The sequence below is a fragment of the Sus scrofa genome, chromosome X (genome assembly GCF_054392235.1).
Source record: "Sus scrofa isolate SSC_HxYL_T2T_F1_AM1 chromosome X, Sscrofa_HxYL_maternal_Yorkshire_Landrace_v2.0, whole genome shotgun sequence".
Taxonomy (NCBI): domain Eukaryota; kingdom Metazoa; phylum Chordata; class Mammalia; order Artiodactyla; family Suidae; genus Sus; species Sus scrofa.
In genome coordinates this window covers 130569124-130592472 of record NC_139401.1, presented here as the reverse complement: position 1 = coordinate 130592472, position 23349 = coordinate 130569124, and the positions used below count along the sequence as shown (strand labels likewise).

Sequence of the window (23349 nt, the reverse complement as noted above, 5' to 3'; positions counted from 1 at the left end):
TAATATCTGCCATTGACAAGAATCCACATAGAGATGGTCTTGAGCAGTTCAAACTCATGCTGTTCAAGGATTAACCGTACTTTGTCCTGTTGGTAGCTAAAAGATGCTGCTAACATTCTAATTACAGCACATCTGGGTCAGATACCATATTTTAACAGATTTATTGAGATATAATTCACATAACCATATAACTCATCCATTTAAGTGTATGTACAAATCAGTGGTTTTAAGTATATTCACAGCCATGTGTAGCCATTACCAGTCGATTTTAGAACTGTTTCATCATTTCAAAATCCCACATTCTTCAGCTATGGGTCTCCATTCCCCCACCAGCCCTAAGCATCCACTAAGACATTTCTTCTCTCTATAGATCTGCGATCTTTTTTTTTTTTTTTTTTTTTTTGTCTTTTGTCTTTTTTTGTTGTTGTTGTTGTTGTTGTTGCTATTTCTTGGGACGCTCCCTCGGCATATGGAGGTTCCCAGACTAGGGGTTGAATCGGAGCTGTAGCCACCGGCCTACGCCAGAGCCACAGCAACACGGGATCCGAGCCGCGTCTGCAATCTACACCACAGCTCACGGCAACGCCGGATCGTTAACCCACTGAGCAAGGGCAGGGACCGAACCCGCAACCTCATGGTTCCTAGTTGGATTCGTTAACCACTGCGCCACGACGGGAACTCCCGATCTTTTTTTGATACACTATTAATTTCTCTTGGTAAATAAAAGCCAAAACATAATTCTTGACCATCCCTCAGAGTTCAGTAAAATTATAAGATCATGACCACATCTACACTTTGGCTAAGGAGTTTATGCGTGCTGTAGAATCTTGAATGGCTACTCTGAAAACAGACATTATTAGAATTCAAAAAACTTAAAGAGACTAGTCTCCCCCAATAAAATGTTAACATCTATACTACTGATATTTTCATATAGCTGTTTCTAGGCCTGTACGTATTTGTATTTACTCATCTAGCAGAAGAAAATAGAAAAGATCAGTTATTGCTATTAATGATTATAAATATATGCAACAGATATAAAACGTTAATGGGTGAACACAAAAATTTCCAATATACTGGACAAGTAAAACCATCAATTTTAGATTTAACATCACAAAACTCATATCAACTTTCCCAATACCCATGAACCTATTCATTTTCATCTTTTAACATTTACAAATATTCCTATTCAAACTCTCAGCTACGAATACAGTAGAATCTGGTTTCTTTCTTCACATTCAAGGGGACTGAGATGTAAGGATCTAGATTATACAAAAGGGCTCTCTGAGGTCATTGGCAGGAAGAGTCATTCCATTGGTTTAATACTGAGTTGTACAGGAACTTCCTGGTCAGTAACATGAAGATCCATTCCTGAAAAACACTCAAACTGGACTTGAATTCTTAAAATGAGGAGTAAAAAGAAAAATCGCCATAAAATATTAAAGGACCCGAATATTAAAATTACATAATGACACTTACTTGTTTTCAAATGCCACTGTTATTGAATCTTCATGAACATCCTTTACAAACGCCTATAAGAAAATAACACAATTAAATTAGCTTCTAGGCTTAAACATCATTTTTGTTTTTAGTTACATTTTACAGAGATACCAAACATCTTATGTTCAAGAACAGAATGGAGCTTCACATGAAAGTCTGTCACTTTGTGAGGCTCACTCATTCATGAATCACATCTACATTTAGATACCTACTTTGTGCTAGGCCCTAGGAAAACCGATTTGTTAAAATTGCTCCAGAGTTCGGCATCCAATAGGACAAAGACGGACAAGTCAATTGAACGTTACAATGCAAGGTGCTGAGTGCAGACCTGAAGGTATACTTCAGGCTAGGATGATCGGAAACTAAGAAATTTGTTCCAGAGCTATACGCCAGGCGTATAGATCTGCTATAATCTGTTGTTGTCTCTTTAATACAATTTTAGGAGAATACAATAGTAAATAAATATAATCTCAAAACTTTGTATACACAAGTACACTAAGATCTCTTTAACAACAATATGTTGCTAATACCACTAAAAAGCCCAAGTACCAGGTTTAATTAAATTCTCAATCTCACAGGCACTTGGAGAAAAAAACAGTAATATAAAGTACAGAGGTTTAAATCTTTTAAATCTGATGACGCAACTGCTAATAATCTGCAGAAAGACATAACAAAAGTAATAGCTAACTAATTATCAAGAATTCTTTAATCAGCATGCTCTCCGTAATTCCATAAAATTAAGTTTTTAAAAAGGTGCAGGAGAGGAGGTTTTGTTTTTAACAATTAGAGGAGTACCATAAAACAAAAAGAAACCCAAGGGGCTTTATATCTTAAATCGTTCTAAAATGTCTTGAGAGATTTAAGCTTCTTACCCAAATTTGTTCTATACATGTTTCTGTCCTTTCATGCTTTTTCCCTGTCTGTAGGATTAGGCAAAAGGCCCTTCGTGGCCTGGCCCCTCTGCTCACCTCTCCAAGCGTCATCTTTCACATCCTTGGAGGTTGATCCAGCAGTGCTTAAACTAGATGGGCCTCTCTCTGTCCCTATTACTGTTCCTTCTTTCCTACTGTCCTTCCCCTCTTCTCACCTAGCTATCTCCTACTGGTCTTTTAGATTTCAAATGCAGTTCAGATGTCACCTCCTATGGGAAAACCCAGAAGACCAGGTTAAATTCCATCCTGGGCATTCTTAGAGCATCCTATTGGTATCTTCACTATAAACTTACGCCCGCTATAGTATTATCGCCCATTTTCCCACCAATGGTAAGCTTCCCAAGGGTGGTCAATACAGGTCTTCTTTTATTTACCAGTGAATTTCAGAGTACCTACCAAGGACTAAATGAATAGTTATTATCATGGATCGATGCCTAAGGGGTTCCTATCCTAGCCTTGGAAGAAAGGTAGGTGTGTGGCTGCAGTGGTGCTATATGAGACAAACCGAAGAAGGTGAGGTTCCTATCCAACTTAGAGAGTGGAATTTGGGGAGGCACAGCAGGCCACATGGGCAGTAGGAACATAGGCTTAGACCTGGAGAAAAAGCTTGAGGTGTGACAGAAAGAAATCCTCTGTGGATAAGGAAGCCAAGAGAATTCAATGGGGAAAAAGAATTGTGTTTTCAACCCAAATGGTACTGGGACAACTGGATATCCACATGCAAAAGAATAAATTTTGTCCTTGCCTTATATCACATACAAAAAATCAACTAAAAATGCATCAGAGACATAAATGTAAGAGCTCGAACTACAGAAAGAAACTTGGAAGAAAATACAGTAGCAAATTCTCATGGTTTCAGATATTGGGAAGATATACCTAGTTCAAATTAAGACCATTCTTTAGCTTCTGTTTCCTTAGTAAAAAAAAAAAAAAAAAAAAAACTGGCACAATTTCTGGTATATAGTAGGTCCCCAATAAATGTGTTAAATAAATCTTCAGTGCAAATGTCTTGGTAAACAAATACATCTTCAAAGGCCAGAAGCTGAAGCATTTTTTAAAAGCTGAAACTTCCCCAAATATCAAATCAAAATATTATCAGCCAAGGATTAATCAGCAGGACCCTGGGAAACATTTACAGTTGACCCTTGAACAACATGGGTTTGAACTGCAAGGATCCACTTAAACGTGGATTTTTTTTCAGTATGTATAGTATCTATATTTTCATTTTACAGATTTTTAAATTAACTAAGTATGGGGAAAAGTCTGTGTTTAATTAAAGATCACAATATGTGGAATCAAAAAGAACTAGAGTTTGAGTCCTGATTCTACCCAAATTCTTTCATCTTCCTGCTTTGGGGTGAGTCATTTATCAATTCCTTTGTTTTTGAGGCAGACTGTGCAGGGGGTTGGTACCCCCTAACCTCCATGTTCAAGGGCTGACTGTACATGGAAGCTGAACAGACACATGAAACTTCTGCAATTATGCGTAAAAGAATAAAAGCAAAGCTATGCTAAAAGAAAGTTTGTAAGATCAAGACGGACTCTAATGGAATCCAGGTGTTCTGCTATACCCAAGATGGCTAAACCATTATTCCTATATTAAGCCTGTATCTTTACAATTGTTGGTTTTAAAGCGGGGGCAAGGGGGGGTGTCTACATTTTCTTCCTAGCATTTTGATCTTGCTTATTTTTCCTCAGCTATATTTAAATCATAAACATCTACAGAGTATTCTGAGAACTCTGGTTTAATCCTGACCATGATATTTTAGAATATACTAGATTTCATAAGGGTAGGTGCCCCCAGTGCTCCGAGGGGTTGTTTGCCTCACTATTACTTCAGCAACAGAAAGGCTTGATTTTGATTTACAGTCAGAGGTACTGGATGTTTATTTACCTTTATAAAGTAAGTCCCACAAACTACGGCGAATGGGAGAAAAGACACCTTCCTCCCACCACCTTCTCCCTTGTCTTTACAGGGTGGCAAATTAACAATCTGCTTTTTGAGGGTGGGACTCCTATTAGAAGCTAATCTCTTATTTTCCAAAACTTGTCATTGCTTCTGTCTTCATCCTCGTCTAAAGTTCTATGTTTCATGTCTTGGCAGTAATTAATATTAGTCCCCTACTGCGTATTATGTGCTAAAAACATAAGTCCTTTAGTCAGCTAAGTAAACAGCTGGGTGAAAACTATTCTCACTAAATTAGGGATCTTTCCAATACCATTGCCTTTGTCTAAAACTGCGCTGCTGTTCATCACAGAAGCTGCTGGTCAGATGTGAATATGTGTATTTAATTAATTACAATTAAATAAAATTAAAACTCAGTCTTTGAGTCAGACTGGGCCACATTTCAAGTGGCTGAGTACCTACTGTAGTGGACACAGCACAGGTAGAGATCTCACTTCCATCATCACAGAAAGTGCCACTGAGCCACAGTGATTTAGAACATTTACAAATGATGGGAACTGTTTTCGAACCCACCTTGAAAGCACTCTAAAAGTTAGTCTCATTACTTCATTGCTATATTTTAATTTTTTTCTATTTGCCACAAAGTTATCGCACAGTTTAATCATACTCATTCACCACATTTGCCTATTTCCTAAAATTAAACATTCCCTCAATGGAGGAAGATATGCAACTGTTTGGACCATATCTAAAAAAAAAAAAAAAAAGCTTTCACAGACAGCAAACAATTCTGCATGGAGTGTCAGAAATGGTTTGAGTAATCGTCACAGCCTGCCAGAGCCACTGCCTCGAAGTTAATGAGCTTTATCTGTATATGGATATTTGCATGACTGTTCCAAAACCAGTCATTTTAGTCAGTGTTTGCGTATTAAGTGAATACAGAAGGCATGAAATACCTTCTTGTTGCTGCTATAATAAGTGGATTAAAAGAAATTCACAGGTTGCCTCTGGCCTGCATCCTCGCCAAGGACAAAAGCCTTCTAAGGCCTTCTGCTAAACTGTCACTTCTAACAAAGGTCCCATCTTTTTGCTTTTCATAATACTTTTTCTAATAACCCCCGCTTTTGGCCCTGACCCTCACTTACACCTCAACACTCGTCCCCTTCCCTTCCCTGGCCACCCCCTGAGCACTATCACTCCCCTCCCCCGACCCCACCAATGTGGAGAAGTACATTTTGTTATGACCTCTTATTTATCTACATCAAGCAAAGTTGATGAGAAGACAGGTTCAGAGGATTCCTGAGGGGTAACCAAAGAAGGCAACTGCATGAATACATGAAGGAAGCTGCATGGGAGTGGGAAAAAAAAGCTAGGGTTCTTGAAAGAGTCAGCAGATTCAGCGGCAAAGAGTTTTGCTGTGAATGAGGGCTAAGTTCAAAACCTTGATTCTACAACATAATAGCTGTGAGACTCTCCAAGAAGTGGTCTCTGGGCCTCAGGTTCCTTGTCTGCAAGTAAGGAATGGATACAGGAACTGGACTTGCCTTCTAAGGCTGTTGTGAATAATGAAATCACACGTCTAGTACCTAGCACAAGGCTTGGCACACAGCTGACGCTAAATAAAGGAGAGGTAAAGCAGAGAGGGGCATATTTTATAGAAGATGCAGAACCATAAGCACTCTTGTGTTTGACAAAGTTACATCTCACCAAAGCACTCTTTAAAAAAAGATTTAAATGGAGTTCCCTTGTGGCTTAGTGGGTTAAGGATCCCGCACTGTCACTGCTGTGGCATGGGTTTGATCCCTGGCCCGGGAACTTCTACATGCCATGGGGTGTGGCCAAAAAATAATAATAAAGATTTAAAAATCAGGATAGAAAAAGAAAAGCGTGTTTCCTCAAAGATACAAAATACTAAGATGGTATTTAGACTTTGAGAAGAAAAAAAAGTGATGACTATCTTTGGGGTTTGAGAAAAGTGCTAAAAGTGCAGTTAAAGACAGACACAGGCTCCTTTTCGGGGGAATAAACAGAAAATTTTTAAAAAATCACTATGGGAACCACCAACTTATTGGCAACTGGGCCAAAGAGGCAATCATAAAACCATACTTACCAAAGTGTGTAATGACTAGAGATATCTAATTCAAACATTACATTATCAGGACTGATGAAACTGAAAGAGCGTCCGTCCCCAGTCAGGTAAACTCTTACCTCCCCCCTACACCTCACACCTTAGTTTGGTAAACTCTCTCACAAATCTGAGCCACTGGTCACAAGAGAGACTGCAGCACAGGCTTCTGAACATCAGTGAACACAACCACTACATGATCCCTGCAGGCCGTACACGGAGTACAGTGAGAAGTCTCGTTAGAGAAAACAGCACTGCCAAATACCCCTCCTAAAGAAGAGCTGTAGGAGATAGATGATAAAGACATAGACACGTGATATACTACGATTCAAACCCAAGGCTTCACATATAAAGCAAGTTACTGCTTGGCCACCCTTTGAATGTAGGCGAAACAATGAATGAGAATGAACAACGGAAAGGCAAAAGTACAATAAACCTCATCAACGGTTCTTCCAATCACAGTGCATGTCCAGGAACACCTGACTTCACTTGGGCAATTACCACAAATTCTCAGAAAAATGCATTCTGTCTGATTCAGTTCACCTTGACCCAAAGACAACACGCAGGTTCAGAGAGAATAATATTAAATGGGTTATTAATTTTCCTGTGTATATGTAGTCTAACTTTTGAGTGCTTCAGTTCTTAGGTGCTCCCAATGTAACAAAAGCAAATTTCATAGCAGGATCAAAGATTGCTAGCTTTATCTTTCATTCACAGGCACTCACATGAAGAATTACAGCGTAACATGTCAAGGTGCAAGAGTTAATCAAAAGGGAGCCGATACATAAGCTGCATATTTCATGACATCTTTGTATCAACGGTGAAAATGGTAACGTAGCCTTGCAACTGTCCTTACAGAATGCTAAGGCAGTGCTACCGTAATAAATACAAAGATTACAATGACATTTTTAAAATGGGTAGGAAATCAAACCCGATTCATTTCTTCAAGCTAAATTTCGTCATTTTAGGAAGTCAGACTACCTGATCTCAAATCCTAGATCTGACCCTTACTAGCTCTGACGCTTACTAAGTCACTTACTTCATCTTTCTGTATCTCTGTGTTCTTGTCCTTGAAATGGGTACAGAAGTACCTCAGGACTGTGAGAGGTGCTTAAATAAATGAACAGAGCTAAAGTACAAGAAGAGTGCCTGGCACCTAGAAAGCTCTCAGCACCTGTTAACAGTTACCATAACCATCATCTCAGTCATCACAGGAAGCATGTTCCCATAACAGGCAGGAATCAGAAACCCAATTATTATGCCACTGAATTCTGCATTCAATTAATAATTTGGAAGTTTTCAGAGTGCATGAATATGAATCTGGAAAATGCTCCGTTCAAAGTAGAAAGAATAATGATGCTTCCACAAAGATACTAAGCACTAAAAAGGTTGTTTGGGAAGAAAAAAATGTAGTTGAACCATCTACTTCCTCGAAGTAGTACGGAAAAACAGTGGTATGCAAAGCTTAGATCGAGGCACTTTAGAAAAAAATGTGAAGAGTGCCTTATGCAAATTTATTTGTGGTAAAGCTGATTTCTTACAGGCTATGTAGCTGACAAGACATGTTGGGCCACTAACGCCTTCATTAAAAAGATTTCCTCTTGATTGTACATTTTAGGCAGCTGTCCCTACAATAAAGACCTTATTTCAACATTATTTGTTTAGGGAATGATTTGTACAAAATTTGTGAGGTATAATTCAAGAGTCTTCATGTCTTAAATAACAGACTCTGTACCTTGTCTAAGTCTGAACATTTCTAAGTCAAAGAAACTACTAAGCATAAAAGTAGTGCCTCTGACAGTTATTAAATCTAACTTCCAAGTTTTTAAGAATAAACACCAGCGGGAAACATAGAAATGAGCTGTTATAATCTTAAGAGTTTAGGTTTCATGGCTGTTAACTCTAAATCCTAAGTTTGAGTTAATTTTTTTAGAGAAAAAAGTTCCAACTGTTCTCAGCATATACTCTATTTGGTTTATACTGCAAATTTGGACCCAAAGATAAAAGAACTGTACCTGGCAATATGGTGGTTCTGTCTGGCAAATCAAAGTCTGAAATCAATTAAAATGAAGGCATTTGAGTTGCTTAGGTCTTTAAGCCTTTTCAAACAATCCGATGAACCCAGGCTCCTGATTTTTCATAACTATTCTCCATAATAGTTCATTTTTATTAGGCTTTCCCATCTTTTCTGCCCATCCCACTGGACAAGTAACTCAGTTTACTTTTGCTTTACTTTTATAATTCACATCAACATTAAGAGTCCCATAAGAATTTATTTAGATCTTTTTCATTATAGAAACCACTTTTCTACCAATACAGACCATATAGGTTTTTTAAAAAAATAAAACTTTAATGAAACACAAGACCAATCTCTCTGCATGTCTGTTCACATTTCACATTTCCTCTCAAGGAACTAAGTAAGAGACAGCCCATTCCTTTATTCACCTTTATATTAAGCAACTTCATTGAAAAACAAAAATGTGGGGGGTGTTAAGAGCAGAGACAGAGGGCATTTCTTTTATTTCAATCAGTTTACAAGCAAAATCACAGAAGCAAATCATAGGTTGCTGGAAGAGAACAATAAATCCTTCAAAACCAGGATGTGGTACTTGCCCTCTATAGCAAGCAAACCCCACTACAAGACAGTAAGAGTGGCGTCCAATCTAAGTTAATTATCATCGCTCAACCATTACCCCTGCTCACATTTCTTGCAGTTAGTGCCCCAAATCGAGTGAGCACAACTACCAGTCTAGGAAACAGAACAGTTCTACACAAACTAACCAGCAGAAATTATGGATTAATGAAATAAATGCAACCAGAATTTGGACTGCAAGAGTCAAGTGAAACAATTTTATACTGGTGAGACTGTTAAGAGCATCAATGGTGAGTTATTTTTTCTTCCTTTTACAGCTAAAAGTTTTATCATTTTGCTAAAAGTATGGAACTGTTTATTTACTTTTTTCACTTACGAAATATATCGATCTCCAAATATCAATGTAAAATTGGTAAACACATAGTTAATGTTTATTTTCCTATTGCTTGTTTGAAACGTTTGTGTTATCCTATATAAATTTAAGAATTGCATTTGGACAATGGCAATATTTAATTTCCACGCTTCCTTCTACATGCACCTTCTGTTGCCGAAATTCTGTAGTAAGGTGGGACATTGCTTACAAAAGTTATAGAGAGACATTCAAGAGGAAATGAGAACCCATAGATTGCTAGATCTACACTAAGTATCGACACACTACCAACACTTGAAAATATTTTTAATCCTCCTTTTCAAAATGCAAGATATTAGCTGATTGATTTGCAATGGTGTAACTTAAAGAGAGACCCGCAATAAAACCTGGCAAGCCTCCTTAAAACCTCAACAATACAGTCCACTGCAACATTACACATTCAGAGAAGATAGTCAAGTACTTGGAGCACAAAACAATCATTTCTATTTACTTAAAAAATCCCCAGCAATGATATACTCTTAATTTCCTCAAGTTTCATGGCATATATCCAGGCCTTCGGAGGGTTAAATTTTTCTTAAGTAGCAAGCAGAGTTGCCAATGTTTTTAGACGCTGAAGCATCTGTATTCCTGAATTCGCCCACATTTATAAAAAGGGAAGGGGGGCCACGAATACTCAAGATTACCAACTTTTATAATGCATTACTCGGATACGTCAGGGTCTTCCTGAAACTTTTGAATCTAAAACCTCTTCTGAAATCCACAAAGAAAGGTCACTAAAAATCAGTTGCCATTGTGATTTGGTACCGACTACAGCTTCTTACTACTCTTTCTTTACACCGCTCGCCCAGAACAGTGGAGCTCTCCGAAGTCCCAATGCTGGAGAAGCCAAAGGAGATCGCAAACGCTCTTTGCAAGGCAGAAGGCGGCTTGACGGAAGCGCCCCCCGCTCCTCTGCAACTACCCACACGTCAGGCCCGGATCCCACTGGGAGAGGATATTTAAAAAAAGAGAAATAAGCCGTCACCGTCACTTCGGCGCGGATACCGGCCCTTCCCGCCCGGATCTCCTATCTGCCGTCGGCCCTCGCCCATCCCCAGCTCTCCTTGCCGGGACTCGGCCCCCGAAAGGACACGTTCTTTTCCTTGCCCGGCTTCTCATTCCGACAGGCGCCGGGGCCTCCCCTAGGAGAGGCAGCGGGGCTCGAGGGGCTCCCTACAGGCCCTAAGTCCGGTCCTTCCCTCCCTTCCAAACAACATCCCGCCGAGCGCGCCTGGTCCCCGGGCGCGGCGCTCGGGAAGCGGGCCCCAGGCCTGCCTCCAGCCGAGGCTAAGAAAAAAGGGAGGGAAAGAAGGGGAAGATGGGGCCTGCCCTGGAGCCAAGTACCTTGTAGAAAGCGCCATTGGAGCCCCGCACTTCCACCACCAGCTCCTCCATCTTCTCGTCCGCCCTGCTCGCGCCGGGAGCCCGCCCCCGAGAGCTGGGCTGCGGGCGCTCGAGGCCCAGCCGCCGCCGCCGCCGCCGCCGCCGCCGCCGCCGCCGCCGCCGCGCTGCCGCACGCCCCCCGGCAGCGGCGCCGCCGTCACCGCCGCCGCCTGCGCTCGCCGTCGGCTCACCGCCCGCTCCGAGGCGGCCCCTCACCGGAAGTGAAACCGAAACGGAGCCGAGCGCCTGACTGAGGCCGAACGCTCCGGCCGCTCCGCGTGTAAACAGTGAAACCGCGTCACGTGACCGACGCCGCCCCTCCCCCCGCGGGTTCGGCCCCTCGGCCCCGCCCTCTTCCCCTCGCGGGCCCAGGAGCGCGCGCCTGCGCGCTGCTGGGGACCGGCCGGGGGCCGGGCCCAACGTAGGGCGCGCGGGCTGGGCGTGCGCGGGCTCGGCGGCGGGCGGGAAGGCGGGAAGGGCGGCGACAGGTCGCCCCGCTGGCCGAGGTCGGCCGGCTTCCCCTTGCCCGGCGAGGTCCAGAGCACCCTTTCATTTAGGGGGCCAAGCCGAGGCGTGGGAAAGGGCCTCCCATAGCCACCAAGCGTATTCACTTAGCTAAGTCCGGGCCGGCTTGGGTTGGAGGGGTTTTGTTTTGAAGTAGGGCAGAGCCTGATTGAGCTGGAGCTGGAGTGGGGGACAAGAATAAAGGTGAAGACTTAGATGAAAGATTTTGAACTAGTAACAGTGGCGACCACGGTGACCCAGGCTTGTGTGACCCTTAGCGGCAGAAGGTGAGACTAACGCCGCCCCCGCCCCAGGAGGTTTTGGGCCGCCCTGTGGATCCGTCCCGTGTCCTCTGAGGGGCAGTGGATTGTGTCAGCATCGCAAAGTGTCAGCCCTCCCTCAGACCCTGCACTGACCCACATACTTCCCTTCCCTCGATTCAGGGTCATACTTTTACCTAACATGCGTTCAAAACAAGAAAAAATGTGTTAAACCCTTGTTCATTTCTTTACAGTTGATTTCTCTACTCTTTCGCGCCCACTGTATGCCCGCGCTGTACCACAAACCACCTATCTCCAGGGGCCCGTGCACCCGTTTCCTTGCCGCTCTCCCACTTCACCCTCCGCAGTGGAACAAACCGGAACTCTCCCCCTGCCTCTGCACCGTGCTTGTATCCACCTTGATCTAGATTTCCTTTGGAAGGCTTCTATTCAACCGAGTTTATTGAGCCCCGACCAAATGCCAGATACTATGCTGAGTGCCAGTGAGACACTGGTGAGAGAAAGAAAGAGTCGCCTGCCTTGAACTTGGAACCTAGAAGCATAGATAAACGAAAATCAAAATTGTCAGAAAAGTAAACGTGGAGTTGGAACCGTGATAAGAGCTATGTAGAGTAGGTACACCTATAATAGTGGGACAGGATCCCGTGTGGGGTGGGGGAGGGGGGGTCGGAACTGGGAAACGGCTCCAGCTGGAATGTGACCAGTAAGCGTGAACTGGCAACACTGAGTTGGTAGAGGCGGGTTGAACTGCCCCAGGCAGGTGCCCCAGAATGTGAGGCATCCTGGGGCCTCCAGTTCCCTTCCCACCCTCCTCCGAGCCAGAGTAGCAGTGTTGCTGCTGGTGGAGCTCCAGCATGAAAGCCTCAGATCAAGGGCCACATTCCTTGAGGCCACGCTGAACACGAAGCCTTTTGAACTAGGGTTTCTGGAGTAGTTACAAGATGCAAAGATTTCAATGGGGCGGAAAGAGAATCTCACCGTAGGCTGGAGGGAAGCAGACCAGAGCAGGAGCTTTAACCCCAATGTGGTAAAGGGGGACAGATTGATTGATTAGAATGACTGTACCTCCCACGTGTAGGGTGTTGTTCAATTTACTCATTCAGATATCGGCGCTTCACAACCACTACAAGCTGCACTAAACCTGGTGCTGGTCCCTGAGCCTCTGATGCACTTTCATGCCTTCATGTCTCTACACATGCTTCCTGGCCCCAGAAATGCTCTTCTCCTTAGGGTTATCAGCTGGATTCCTATGAGTTACTTGTATCTCAGGTGCAAAGAGTTGATTTCGTTCCTCAATTCTCAGCACATTGTCATCATCAGTCCCTGGAAGGCCTCCTTTTTATTTACATTATTTTACACTACTTATATGACTTTTTCCTCGTCTTTCTTGATACCACTCTCATGCTTCTTTTAGACACAAACTGCAATTTGTTGGATATAGATCCTTGATCATTTTTTTTTTTTTTTTTTTGTCTTTTGTCTTTTTTTGTTGTTATTGTTGCTATTTCTTGGGCCGCTCCCGCGGCATATGGAGGTTCCCAGGCTAGGGGTTGAATCGGAGCTGTAGCCACCGGCCTACGCCAGAGCCACAGCAACGCGGGATCCGAGCCGCGTCTGCAACCTACACCACAGCTCACGGCAACGCCGGATCTTTAACCCACTGAGCAAGGGCAGGGACCGAACCCGCAACCTCATGGTTCCTAGTCGGATTCGTTAACCACTGCGCCACGACGGGAACTCCTAGATCCTTGATCATTTTAGACATGTGGTGTTTTGTATATGCCTTTTACATTGACAGAGATGGTACTGGACCGTAAATCTCTTGTTTTCCACTGTTTTCACTCAACACTCTGTTCTTGACCTATATCCACATTGCTCTGTGTACACATGATTTCCCTAGTGATGGGCGTCTAGGTTACTGCCAACTCCCTGCCGTCACACTGTGGTGAAAATCCTTGTGAATGTGTTTCTGAACCTTTGCACGAATTTCTTTCGTGCTCTTAAAGGACTTTGTACCTCTTGCTTCCTCGCCATGCTGCTTGGCATGTAGCAGGGACTCAGTAAATGTTGAATACTTCACCTGTGATGCTTAATGTACTAGAATCATTTCTCTTTCAGTTTTTCTCTTTGGACTGGGAGTTCCTTAAGGGCAGGAAAGCTGTGTTATTTATCTTTGTGTCCCTGGCACATTCCAAGTGGTTGACTTTAGGAAATGCTGCACGGATGAATGCATCCCTGTCCTCACTACTTGTGTGTACTGTGACTTCGTCTTGCCTCCTTAACGCTGTGTTGCAGCCCTGCTCTGATCTCCAGCTCTTGAAATGTCCCCTTTCATGGCAGCTCAGCTGAATTCAGACGTGCGCTTGTCCCTCCAATATTCTTCTCCCTCTGTCACCGGCAACCCCTTCTTCCAGGTAGTTCAAAAACCGAGTCCATTTGACCCTCTCTTTCTCCTACACATTGACTCCATCAGCAAATCCTTTCAGAGTCCGCAATCTGTTTCTCACCACTTGCACTGCTAAACCCTGACCCAAGTCCCTATCCTCTTTTACCTGTATTATTGTAACAATTTCACTGGTCTCCCTGCAGCTACTCTTATCCTCTGTCTGTTCTCAGCACAGAGACCGAACCTATTCAGATGTCAATCAGGGCACTCAGCTCTTCAGAACCTTCCAATTGTACCCTAAGTGCCTTAGGTAAAGGCCAAAGTTCTTATTTATTCTGGCCTCAGTGTCCTTCACCCAGTGGCCTCTATCATCTCCTCTATCTCACCTTCTACCTCCCCCTTCACTCCATTCCAACCATCCTGGCTTCTTTACTGTTACTTGAAAACGTCAGGCAGGTTCTGTCTGTCTCCTATCACTAGAATGTGACCGTAACCAGGACAGAGATTTTTGTTTCTTTTATTCCCTGCTTGTCCCCAGTGCCCACGACAGTGTTTGGAACATAGCAGGTGTCTACTACCTATTATCAAATGAATGAATAAATGAATGCATATGTGTTGAGGACACGGCTTGGGTCGAATTTGCTCCCATGCTTATATTTATCCAATATTGGAATGATGCTTCAGCACTTCTAGACTTGCCTTGGCCCCTAGCTTCCATTAAATTGTTGCCTGCTGTCTTTGTATTGATTTACTCTGTGTTATTTTCTGCTACTTCGAAATTTGAGCCCTTTGCATCTTTTCCATGCCCCAACCCCAGCTGAAATGCCCTTTGCCCTTTCAAACCCCAGAAATCCTCTGTACCCTCTAGGATGCAGCTAAAGCCTCGCTTCCTTCGTGACACATTCTCTAACAATGTCACCTCACTTTGTCCTCTCCTTTTGAACTAGCTTTTAGGCAAAAATTGGAATAATAATCTTTATGTTTTACATTTACAGGAATATTGAACAGATAGTAGAGAGTTCCCACATTCCTTCCTTGATACCTCTCTCCCCATTTTCTCTGTTATTCACATCTTGCATTTTTACTGTGGTACATTTGTCATCATTGTTGAGCCAAAATTGATGCATTTTATTAACTGAAGTCTATACATTAGGAGTTCCCTGCTGGCTCAGCAGGTTAAGGATCTGGCATTGTCACTGCTGTGATGTGGGTTCGATCCCTAGCCCAAGAACTTCCACATGCTGTGGGAGGAGCCAAAAAAAAAAGGTAACAGAAAAAAAAAGTCTATGCATTAGTTTACATTAAGGTTTGCATGCTGTATGATGTATGGGTTTTGACAAATGCATGCCATGCACCCTCCCCCCATTACAGCATCTTATAGAAGAGTTCCACAGCCCTAAAAATCCACCTTGTTCCACCTACTTATTCATCAGCTCAACCCTCTAACCCTGGGCAACCACCTATCTTTTTACTGTCCCCGTAGATTGACATTTCCCAGAATTTCACAGAGTTGGAATCATACAGTATGTAGCCTTTTCACATTGGCTCCTTTCACTCAGCAATAGCATTTAAGATTCCTCCATGTCTTTTCATGGTTTGATAGCTCATTTCTTGTTGGGGCAGAATAATATTCTCCTGTCTGGATGTAGCACAGCTTATTTATCCACTCACCTTCTGAAAAACATCTTGGTGGTTTCCAAGTTTTGGCAGTTATGATCTGAGGTACTATAAGCATCCATGTGCAGGTTTTTGTGTGGACATAGTGTTCAACTCATATGGGTAAATACTTAGGAGGGTGATGGCTGGATCCTGCGGTAAGAGTATGTTTGGTTTCGTAAGAAATCACCAAACTGTCTTCCTAAGTGGCTGTGCCATTTTGCATTCCCATCAGTAATGAATGAGAGTTCCTGTTGCTCCACATCCTCAACAGCCCAACCCAAATTTCGGTGTTGTCAGTGTTCTGAATTTTGGCCATTCTAGTAAGTGTGTAATGGAATCTCATTATTGTTTTAATTTGCCATTTCCTAGTGATTTTCTGTTATTAACTTTTAGTTTAATTCTGTTGTTATCTGAGAGAAGTTTGATTTCTACTATTTCAAATGTTGGGGTTTTTGTTTGTTTGTTTTTGTTTTTTAGGGTCGTATCTGCAGCATATGGAAGTTCTCAAGCTAGGGGGTCTCTCAGAGCTGCAGCTGCCGGCCTACACCACAGCCACCGCAATGCTGGATCCTTAACCCACTAAGCGAGGCCAGGGCTTGAACTCGCATCCTCATGGATACTTGGGTTCATTTCTGCTGAGCAACAATGGGAACTCTGATTATGGTATGTTTTATGGACCATTCATGGTAAGTGTTCCATGTGAACTTGGCAGAATGTGTATCCTGCTGCTGTGGGCTGAAATAGTCTATAGATGTCAATTAGATCACGTTGATTGATGGAGCTGTTTGATTCAACTATATCCTTACTGAGTTTTTGCCTACTCAATCTATCAGTTACTGACTGAGGGATGTTAAAGTCTCCAAATATAACAATGGATCTATTTCTTCTTGTCGGTCTCTCAGATTTTAGCTCACATATGTTTTTTTTTTTTTTTTTTTATCTTTTTGTCTTTGTTGTTGTTGTTGTTGCTGCTATTTCTTGGGCCGCTCCCGCGGCATATGGAGGTTCCCAGGCTAGGGGTTGAATCGGAGCTGTAGCCACCGGCCTACGCCAGAGCCACAGCAACGCAGGATCCGAGCCGCGTCTGCAACCTACACCACAGCTCATGGCAACGCCGGATCTTTAACCCACTGAGCAAGGGCAGGGACCGAACCCGCAACCTCATGGTTCCTAGTCGGATTCGTTAACCACTGCGCCACGACGGGAACTCCTAGCTCACATATGTTGATTCTTCTGTTGGCTGCATATACATTAAGACTTTTTATGTCTTCTTGGAGAATTGACGTCTTTTTTTTTTTTTTTTTCTCTTTTCTATGGCCCCACTCATGGCATATGGAGGTTCCAAGGCTAGGGGTCTAATCGGAACTGTAGATGCCAGCCTACGCCGGAGCCACAGCAATGCAGGATCTGAGCTGTGTCTGTGACCTACACCACAGCTCATGGCAATGCCGGATCCTTAACCCACTGAGCAAGGCCAGGGATCAAACCCGCAACCTCATGGTTCCTAGTCGGATTCGTTACCCACTGTGCAACGACAGGGACTCTGAGAATTGACTTCTTTATCATTATGTAATGCCCCTCTTTATCCCAGATAATGTTTCTTGTTCTGAAGTTTGCTTTATCTGAAAATAACATACTAATCCAGATTTCTTTTGATTCATATTAGCATGGTATATCTTTCTTCATCCCTTTACTTTTAATCTTGCTGTGTCTTTTTAAAGTTTTTTGGAGACAACGTATAGTTTTATCATCTTTTTAAATCCACTTTTGTCAGTCCCTTTTAGTTCATGTATTTAGACCATTCGCATTTAAAGTGATTATTGATACAGTTGGGTTAATATACCATTTTGTAACTGTTTTCATGCACTTGTTCTTTCTTTTTTTAATCTTCCTCTCTTTTTATGTCTTCTCTGTTTTGTGTTTTTTGGTTGTTTGTTTGTTTTTGCTTTTGTTTTGTTTTGTTTTGTTTGGCCATGCCCACAGCATGTGAGAGTTCCCAGGCCAGAGATCAAACCTGCACCACAGCAGTGGCCAGAGCCACAGCAGTGAAAATGCCAGATCATTAACCTGCTGAGCCACCAGCGTTCTCCTCTTCTCTGGTTTTAATTAATCAATTTATATGATTCTATGTTTCCTTCTCTCTGAGGATATTAATTATACTTTTAAAAAATTTTAGCGATTTCCTTAGGATTTTCAATACATAGTTACAACTAATTTTAGTTTGCTTTCAAATAACACTACACTGTTTTATGTGTAGTGCAGGTACCTTATTAAAGACTATTCCCCATTCCATTCTCCTGTTCCTCCTGCCATTTAATTTCACTTATTCATATACTGTAATCACTAATGAATTGTTGCTATTAATGATTTGAAAAGAAATTTATATCTACTAGATTAATTAAGATTAAGAAAAATAAGAGTTTATTTTATCTTCATTTATTCCTTCCCCAAAGCTCCTCCTTTCTTGAATTTCTGACCTGTCTCATTTTCCTTCTCTCTGAAGAACTTTTAACATTTTTAAAAACACTTCTATCAATCTTCAACTGAAAGGTCTTTATTTCTTCTTTACCTTTGAAGGAAAATTTCCCTGTATACAGAATTTTAGCGCCCCCCACCACCACCACTTTAAACACTTTTTAAATATTTTACTTCATTCTTCTTGCTTACAAGATTTCGCATGAGAAGACTGGGATAATTCTTCTAGTTCTACAGGTAATTCCATCCTCCCCTGGCTTCATCCAAGTTTTTTTCATTGTCTTTATTTAGTTTTCTTCCATCTGAACATGATTTGTCTAGGTGTGGTTTTTTTGGTATTTGTCATGTTTGAAGGCCTCTGAACTTTCTGGAGCTGTGGTTTGGTGTCTATCATTAATTTTGGAAAAATTTTTCAGCCTTTAATACTTCAAATATTTCTTCTATTTATTTCTCTCTGTCTTCTTCTGGTATTTTCATTATGCACATGCTACACTGCTTATAATTGTTCAATAGTTTTGGGGTATTCTCTTTTGTTTTTATCTTTTTCTGTTTATTTATATATATATTTTGCATTTCTGTTTGGGAAGTTTCCATTGACATATCTCCAAGCTTAGCAATTCTTTCCTCAGCTATGTCCAGTCTGCTGATGAGCCTATCTAAGGCATGAAAAATGCCTTAATTTATTAATTTATATCATTTATTTTTGTTCTTAGTTCATCTCCCTGCTTACATGAATGAGTTGTTCTTTTTTATACATTTACAAATTTTATGATTTCTATTATCAAGCAATATCAAACCTACAGAAAGATTTTAAGTACTATACAGAGATTTTTTTCCCCCGATCTATTAGGAAGTAAGTTACTGACCTGATGCTCACCACTTCTAAATACTTCAGTTGTGTGCTTTCTATAAACAAGAACATTCTCCTGCATAATGACCATGCTACCACCACAATCACGAAATTAACATCAATAAAATAATACTATCTAATCCCGAATTTGGCCAGTTATCCTCATAAGGCCATTTTTAGCAAATGGATCCAGTCTAGAATAATAGTTTTACATTGACAGTTGACCCTTGAGCAACATGAAGTTTAGGGACACCAACTCTCCCAGCAGTTGAAAACCCAAGTATTACCTATAGTTGGCTCTCCACATCCATGGTTCATTGGTATCCATGGTTCCTTGGAATCTAGGGTTCTTCTACATCCATGGATTCAACCAGCCACAGATTGTATAGTACTGTAGTATTTATTATTGAAAAAATCCATGTATAAGTAGATCCACACAGTTCAAATCCACGTTGTTCAAGGGTCAACTGTGATTGCCATGTATCGACAACAGTTCTTTGGTTTTTACCTTGATTTTCATGCCCTTGACACATTTCAAGTTTATAGAATAAAATATTCTGTAAAAATATCCCTTAATCTGACTTTACCTTATATTTTATTAATATTAGATTCCATTTGTACATCTTTGGCAGTAATATTGGAACGATGATGCTGTGTTTTTCTTACTGCACCCTGTTTCTGCTTGTCTTATTACTCTGATGTTCATGTAAATATTTTTCCTCCTCAAATTTCCACTAAAGCTACACTGCTGGAAATTTTAAGATATGAGGTCAGGAAAAACAGGATGAGAGACAGTAGCAACAATTGGAAGATGGAAATCAGTTGTTCATGTGGTACCTGATTTTGACTACTCACTTGTTCTTACATGTTATTTATTTTTTCATTAGAACCTTTAACACATTAATTATATTAAGTCTCCTTTCTTTGTTTGCTTTGCCAGTTCAGACTGTGGGGAGGAGTTGTTTGTTTTGTTTTGTTTTGTTTTTTGCCTTTTAGCTTGCCTTGCAACTTTTTTGTTGAAATTCAAGCATGATATATTGGGTAATAGGAGCAAATTAGACTTTTACTTTGAGAGCTTATGTTGATCTGGCTAGGGGATGAGCTGTGTTTAATGTTCGCTACAGCTGTTTCAACTTCAGTTTCCTCTAGTAACATTTTGTTTTTGTCTTATAAGCTGTTTCTGGGTTTCCCTAATAACTCCTTCTTATGTAGTCTGTTTCTCAGCTCTTTTAGCTCTAAGCTACTATTATACTGGAGCCCTTTTGATGTGGTGGCAAGGTGTTGGGGAGGGGGAAGCATTCTATCACCTTATGATTAACCCCCAGATTTTCAGTTGGCCTGAGTCCCTGGGCTATGATCTTCAGAAGCATTTCTTAGCTTCCCCCCACTCCCTTTAGGTGATACAGAAAGGTGAGAGTGGACTGGCACTGGCTAAACTGCTCTCCCAGTTTAGGAAGGACTCTGGTAAGGTAATTTCCCTTGGAGGATAGGCCTTTGTTATGAAGGATACTTGGTTTATTTTAAAATGGTTGTATTTTCCCTCTTCCTACAGGAAACAGGAGGGAATTTTTCTCTGACCTTCATTCTGAGAACCTGGAGAGAGGGGTGGTACCTGGAGGTAAAACCCATGAAAACATAGGCCTTCCCCCAAGATTGGTCCCCCAGGAGTTTTCAACTCTCAAGCTAATCCACACTCAGCCTCAAGCAATTCATCAAAACCACCGTTTAAATATTCCTACCAATAATTGTCTTCAGTGGCTTCTGCCTCAGGTAATCTGATCTCTGCTTTGATTATCTATATTCACCTGTCTCTCCACATTTTGGGCTGGCAGTTTGCCCTGTGACCTCAGTTCTCTGGGTCTAAGAAAAGTCATTGCTTTTGTTTGCTCAATGTTCTTGTTGTAATGCTGGGAAAGCTCTCTATACTTCAGAGCTTAATAGTAAACATTTGTGTTGGAATTTCTCTTATACCTTGGGGTACAGTGTCAGGACTTGTGTTCATAACCCAAACAGCACCAATAAGCCTGCACAACTGGAAGTATTACTTCTCAAGGTCAGTTCAGTATCTACTTCACTGTGAGATAATCACATTTTCCCCTCTTTATCCTTTAAGCACAAAGAAGCATGTGGCCTGTGGCCGACACTGGGTTGGCTAACTCCACTTCCATTCCCAGCTTCATTCTCCCTTACCTGCCTCTACTCTGGAAGCTGGAAAACCTAAATGTGCATGTTTCCAGCCACTCTATGCTAGAGTGGCAATGTGGCATATTTATTTGCAAATAAGATGTGAACATAGGTTTATTAGGAAGTTTCTGCATAATCCTTTGCTTTTTTGAGAAAAGGGGACAAATTTGGTTGATGTTGTCTCTTCCTCTGTAATGCCTGCCTTGACTGTGAATGTGATACCTAAAGGTAGGGAGACCATGAGGGGGTTAACCAAGAGAATCACAGCGACATCAGTGAACCACTGTCAGTAGCCACCTACCTCCAGACTTCTTGTGTGAGAAACATCTCTATTTGATTAAGCTTTTCTACACCTGCAGCCATATGCCCTTCTAACTGATGGAGCACCTAACCTATGTGGAATCTGAACTACAAAACCAAGAAATCAATCCAATAGATAAACACTAGAAAAAGCAGAAATAAGTTTGGCTACAATGAAAGAGTAGTGCTGACACCTACCCTATTCAAAGAATGAAAGACGAGTGTTAATGTTGAAATACTGAGGACTAGAGCTTTGTTGTCTGCCATTTGTGATGTGTGTGTAGTGTGTGTGTGTGTGTGTGTGTGTGTGTGTGTGTGTATTATATTACATAAGATATGGAGGGAATGTTGATTTTGTGTAAGTTCAAAGTGCCATGAGAAAAAGGCAATTTTCATGGAGGTGGGAATTGTAGCAGCGTCCCAGTGCTGCACAGATGGAGCCAATCAAAGGATAGATTGCTAAAGTTTCCTGAATTAGAAAGAAGAGGCTCTTCCTTAGCCAGTCTTCTTGGGCAAGTTATTTGATTTTTCTGTGTTCAATTTCCTTATCTGTAAAATGAGGATAATAATAGAATGCATCTCATTGGGGTGTTGTGAGCATCAGATGAGATAACCTTGAAAAAGAGCTTAACCAATGTCTACAAACATTAAGTGTTGTATCAGTGATGTTAGGACTGGATTGTAGATCTAGTTTTCTGTTTGCTTTGCCATCCCCAGCCACAAACTCACACAGAACATTGCTGCACTCTGTAGAGCAGCATTCATGACTGGCTTGTTCTCACATCACGAGTACTCTAAGAAGGGCTCTTAATACCAAGGCAGAGAAATGTTTCTAAGCTACCATGGACCTTAGTTTGATCATTCATTTAGGCTTGATGAGCTGCCAAAGTTAAGTGAACTTTCACCAGAAGGGCGGTAAGCAAAGCCCTTCGGAATTGTGAACTTGTTTAGTAAGAATCGTGTTTAGAATTCTTCCGGGAATTGACTAAGTTTGGAGGTCCATATGTTCTTTTTGAACTGTGAAGTATTGTCTGTCTCCAATCTCGTGGCATTTTTCTCATCCTCTTAATCTCTCAGGATGGTTTAAAGTGATTACTCAAAAACAAAAACAAAAAACAAACAAAAAAAGGAGTTCCCGTCATGGCTCAGTGGTTAACAAACCCGACTAGCATCCATGAGGACCCAGGTTCCATCCCTGGCTTTGCTCAGTGGGTTAAGGATCTGGCGTTGCCATGAGCTGTGGTGTAGGTCGCAGATGCAGCTCAGATCCTGCATTGCTATGGCTCTGGCATAGGCCAGCGGCTACACCTCTGATTCACCTCCTAGCCTGGGAATCTCCATATGCCACTGGTGCAGCCCTAAAAGACAAAAAGACAAAAAAAAAAGTGGTTACTGACTGGCACTGTCTACTGCCATACTGGGTCAATACGTGTTGCAAGCGTGGCTCTGTTTATCAGTATGATTGCATTTGATTACATATCACTTAAACCTGACAAATATTGACTTAAGTAAAGGGTTTCATTTTTATTTTATTCATTATTCACATGTAATAAAAAGTCTGGAGACAGGCAGATAGATACGGTAGTTCCTTCTGCTTCCCACGTACTGTCCTTGATGTCCTTGCAAGTTGACCATTCCTCCTCCAGGCCTTGAGTTTACATTTTATGCAGGAAAAAAGAGGGAAGAATAGAATGCACAAGGCATGTGCCAGGAAAAAATAGCTTTCTCAGAAGCCCATCCAGTAGACTTCTGCTGACATCTCATTGGCCAGCATGATGTTACTTGGCTACACAGAGCTGCAAGGAAGTCTGAAGATGCTATTTTTTAACCAGACACACTGCTGCCCTAAACAAAACTGGGTTTCTTGG

At 41.7% G+C, this 23349-nt stretch overlaps 1 protein-coding gene and 1 long non-coding RNA gene across 20 annotated transcripts in view; one reads left to right on the top strand and one right to left on the bottom strand.

The window, feature by feature from the left end:
* The window catches only part of FMR1 (Fragile X messenger ribonucleoprotein 1), a 39100-nt gene extending 28006 nt beyond the window's left edge, over positions 1-11094 (bottom strand). For all 18 annotated transcript variants that reach the window (XM_001925732.7, XM_005673955.4, XM_005673954.4 and 15 more), the window contains exons 1-2: positions 10804-11094; positions 1477-1529 (exon numbers count right to left, since the gene is read on the bottom strand). In XM_001925732.7, coding sequence (XP_001925767.1) covers positions 1477-1529; positions 10804-10854 — 104 coding nt within the window. In that variant the 5' untranslated portion in view covers positions 10855-11094. The remainder of the gene's footprint in view (positions 1-1476; positions 1530-10803) is intronic.
* A 180-nt stretch (positions 11095-11274) lies between these two features.
* The window catches only part of LOC146394810 (uncharacterized), a 156289-nt gene continuing 144214 nt past the window's right edge, over positions 11275-23349 (top strand). Inside the window, exons 1-2 of one of the 2 annotated variants that reach the window (XR_014835143.1) lie at positions 11275-11633; positions 20550-20767. This is a non-coding gene — a long non-coding RNA (uncharacterized LOC146394810). The remainder of the gene's footprint in view (positions 11634-20549; positions 20768-23349) is intronic. The other variant, XR_014835144.1, reaches the window with a different exon arrangement.